The sequence below is a fragment of the Pituophis catenifer genome, unplaced genomic scaffold (assembly GCF_029215685.1).
Source record: "Pituophis catenifer annectens isolate HBS135680 unplaced genomic scaffold, rPitCat1.0.hap2 SCAF_1, whole genome shotgun sequence".
Classification (NCBI taxonomy): Eukaryota; Metazoa; Chordata; class Lepidosauria; order Squamata; family Colubridae; genus Pituophis; species Pituophis catenifer.
The window spans coordinates 194,411,471-194,415,672 of NW_027256881.1; the positions used below are offsets into that span (position 1 = coordinate 194,411,471).

Sequence of the window (4,202 nt, forward strand, 5' to 3'; positions counted from 1 at the left end):
TAAAAATCTGTAGGTAAAAAACTGCTACCCTTTTTAGTATCAAAGGCCAAGGGAAATTGGGGGGGGGAGAGAAGGAAGGAAGGAAAGGAGGAAGAAAGGAAGGAAAGAAAGACAATAAAAAATGTAGAAAGTGCAGCAGCAGTAGCCATATGGGAATCGAACTAAGAAGGCGGCCCAGTGCAGAAACAAAAGCCTAACTCTCATCTAGCCCAGAAATGTCAAAAGGTAGTTTCAAAGACAACAAAAGGTGCCTTGAGATTAGTCCCAATCATGATGGACGTGGCAGAGACCAAGACAAGCACCTGGCCCCTCTATCCGTTGATGCCCCAAAGTCTTTGGCCAAGGTTCCCAGCAGCAGCAGGAGGAGGAAGAGGAAGAGTTTAATTTGCCGGGGCCGAGGCTTGTCCTTCGAGGTCTCTGTCGGCTTCCCTTTTGACCTCTCCTTCCTTCCCCTCTTGCCGAGTGGCAGGGAACTTGTCCTTGTTGTTCTCTTTTTTCCATTTCATCCTCCGGTTCTGGAACCAGATCTTGACCTGCCGCTCGGTCAGTCCTAGCGCGTGGGAGACCTCGATCCTTCTTTTCCTGGTCAGGTAGGGGTTAAACAGGAACTCCTTTTCCAGCTCCAAAGTCTGGAAACGGCTGTAAGTTTGCCTCCCTCTCCGCCTCCCGGGAGCTGCTGTTGGAAACAAAAACCACAGCGTTTCTTTACAAAAGGAAAGAAAGAAAAAAATAATAAACCAGGAAACAAAACAACTAAAAGCAGCAGCTTGGCTCGCAGCCCCAGCGCTTTTAGCTTTCCTGCCCTAGAGAGTAAAGTATGTTGAACAAATTATTTTCCAGCGCACAAAGCATGAGCTCTGGCTATTTATTCAAATCTCTTCCTCAGTTACAACTAACAAAGTGAATTAAGTCGCTATAAATCCAAGTACTCTGAATGTACCGTACGTGATCCAAACGCAGTAACACTCGGCATAACATCTGAAATATTCTCTGGTTTGTTCTTGTTTCTTTCAAAATATCGGTTTAATGCCACAATTCAAATCATTTGTGGTTTGGGCGTTTTTAAGAAATCCTAATATTGTCAGAAACAATTGTACCGAGTGTGTTGTTAACAAGGAATTATCACTATAACAACAATATTACAGTATAATGTAACTGTAAAAGGAGAACGAGAGAAAGAAAAAGGGGATTGATGGTAAAACTGGCAGCTTAGTTTAAGAGGGAAAGAAAAGAAAAGAAAAGAGAGAGAAAAAAGTAACAGAAAGAAAGAAAAAAACAGAGAGAAAGGAGAGACAGACAGACAGACAGAAAGGAAAGGAAAGAGAAAGAAAGAAAGAACGAACGAACGAAAGAGAGAGAGAGAAAGAAAAAGAAAGAAAAGTGAGGGAAAGGAAAGGAAAGGAAAGGAAAGGAAAGGAAAGGAAAGGAAAGGAAAGGAAAGGAAAGGAAAGGAAAGAAGGAAGAAGTTAGTTCGCCGCCGCCGAGAAAGGGAACGGGAAGAATAAAGGGAATCAGTTTGGGTCCAACCTTGTGGTCTCATCCAGGGAAACACTGGAGAAGGAGACGCGCTCTGATTTAAGGGCCTTGGTTCCTCGCCAATATTAGCACAGGACGATTTACAGTCGGGATACTGAAGCAGCTCGGCCTCTTGGTGTGTCGTAAAAATCGTCGGTCGTTGTAAGTTATCGTATCCGTAAAACTTGGTCGGCTCCGCTGAACAAGGCAGGCCGGAGCAGGGGGCTTGCAAAGGAGGCGGGGGAGGCGGGGGAGGCTGGTAAGGCGAGGGGCTCCCCCCGGCCAGGTGCTGCTGCTGCTGCTGCGAGTGGGGAGGAGGAAGAGGAGCGTGGGGAGAAGGATGGAAGTAGTCCGCGCCGCTGACGGCCGGGCCGGGCCCAGGAGCCGACGGCGCAGGGGGGTAGCCTGAGGCGGCGGCCGCGGCTGCAGCGGCGGCGGCCGCGGCGGCTGCAGCGCTGTTCCCGTAGAGCAGGGCGGCGGCGGCGGCGGCGGCGGCGGGCGCAAAGTGACAGTCGTAGTAAGCGGGATTGATGGGCGGCTCGCCCCCTCCTGCCGCCGCCTTGTACTTGGAGTACAGCGGATTGACAAAGTAGGAGCTCATCGGTGGGCGGGGGGCGAGCGGAGGCGCCGCCAGCCGCAACAGCAGCAGCAGCAGCAGCAGCAAGTCAAGGAGAGCAGCAGCGCCCGCCGCCACCAACCGAGGCCTGCGCAGCCGCCGCCCGGATAACCCGGCTGCTAGGCCAGGCTGCTCCGGCGGCTGCCTTCCTTCGCGGACGAGCTGGCGGCGTGGAGCAGAGCCGGGCCGTGATCGCTGGCCGACTGACCTGCCTCACTGCTTTTACTATTTCCTATTAGGCACACACCAACCAGCCGTCCCGCCGCCACACACTCACTCACTCACAGGGGCCAGAGTTCAGGGCAAGGCAGGAGAGCGGCTTGGCTTGGCGCGCTCAACCTCCGGAGGCCACAACCAAGTCCCAGACTAAGTATGGAGTGTGTGTGTGGGGGGGGGGGGGGTGGAGGGAGAGAACCGGAATCGGAGCCCGCCTGCCCTCCTTCCTAAAGTAGCCCCCTCGATGCCCCTGGCAAGCAGCCTCTATCCTCTGCCCACCCCGCAGCCCGCCCCTTGGTGAGCGCCGGGCTCTCCACGCTGCGAGGCCTGAGCGCAAAAAGCGCGAGCGGACAGCGATCAAGGGCAGATAAAGCAGAGCGCTGGAGGGGCTGGAGGGGAAAGGCAGAGCGCGGACTACGCCGAGGATCTCCGGCGGGGGAGGAGGAGGAGGAGGAGAAGCGATCGAGTGGAGAAGGCCCGTAGGACTTCTGGGGAGACAAGACAACCTTTGGGATTGGCTACAGAAGGGTAGTGCTGGGGGGCAGAGATCGCTCAGGATTGTGCTGTGGTTGTGATCTATGTTAAGGTTATTATAGCCCTTCAGCGAAGTCGTTTCTTTCAGGAGCCGTGCCTCTGGACATGTGCAAAGTGGTGGCCAGCCTGGATAGGGAAGAAGACTTCTGCTTCCGGATCAAACGGCCTTGCCCAGCTTCCCAGAAAAACCCAAAGCCTCGCCTGTTAGGAGAGGCAGATGCAATTCCCTGGGCCGGCGCTTTTGTCGAAGCGGGGTCCCTCAAAAGGCACGAGAACCCCACAAGGGACCAGGGCGACAGAGAGGGCACCAGGGGACGGAGAGACTTGTGGTATCCCACCACCACACGTGTCTTCGAGGCCATGTTAGTCGCCCTTGAAAATATATTGGTGGCTCGGGCCTAGGTATTCTCCACCGAATTGGGATGTTTGTGATGGGGTTGATAGGATAGCCTGGGTCAGAGGAGGAAAGCGCAGAAAAGCGAAGCCCACCAAGCGGGGGAGGAGAGTGAGGACGGCGGATGCAGTGGGACTGGGAAGGCCGCGGGCAAATGCAATGCCCATTTCCCCTTCATTGGCCCTTAATGGCAATCATGCCCATGAATACACTTTCCACAATTTCCCCATCGGCGGGCGTCATTAGCCCAGCCAAGCAAGTGAACATCACCCCCATTAAGGGGGATGCGGCAGAGGGGGTGGGGGGGAATGTTTCCCCAGGAGAGGCGGCACAAAGTCGGGGAACAGCCAAATCCGGCCTGTATCTCTCTCTCGCTCTCTCTCTCTCAACAGCTGCCTTTCCAAAGCAGAGCCGAGGGTGGTTTGGTGATTGTGTCTTTGGCCCAAAGCATGTGCCTGAATCGAACGGAGAGTCTTGGGGGAACATTTGGAAAAGGTGTGGTGGCCAGGCAAGAAAACAGAACCTGCAGAAGGCATTTGTTTTAGGGCCGTCCGGGCCAGAGATTCAAATCCTTGATTTGGGAGTCTGGCATGGCAGACAGCAGTGGTACGAGAAATTCTGCCCCAACACTCAGCCCGCACAGAGCAAGCCATAAAGTCAGATCCCCCAGCTCAGCATGATCATTAAAAGATCTCCACCAGCTTGTATCTACCATGTATGTCTTCTTTGGGGTGGAGTGGGAGAGGATCTGAGCCCTGTTAACATATAAGTATTGTTTCTTTTGATTAGCCATTGTCATGGGCCTCGCTTTCAAATAAATGTCTCTTTTTAAACTCTGTGTCTGTGTTTTTATTCTGAACTCTCATACAGCAAAGATATTAAATGTGAGACTATTGGCAACATACCAGAACAGATTTTGGATTGTCT

General features: G+C 53.3%; 1 protein-coding gene across 1 annotated transcript; it reads right to left on the bottom strand.

Moving 5' to 3' along the window:
- Window positions 1–380: 380 nt before the first annotated feature.
- On the bottom strand, window positions 381–2,116 carry LOC139327169 (homeobox protein Hox-D8-like). Its single transcript, XM_070956885.1, has 2 exons — window positions 1,528–2,116; window positions 381–676 (listed from the first exon to the last, which is right to left on the bottom strand). Exons 1-2 carry the CDS (start codon window positions 2,114–2,116, stop codon window positions 381–383), a joined length of 885 nt encoding a protein of 294 aa, XP_070812986.1.
- Between the last annotated feature and the right edge of the window lie 2,086 nt (window positions 2,117–4,202).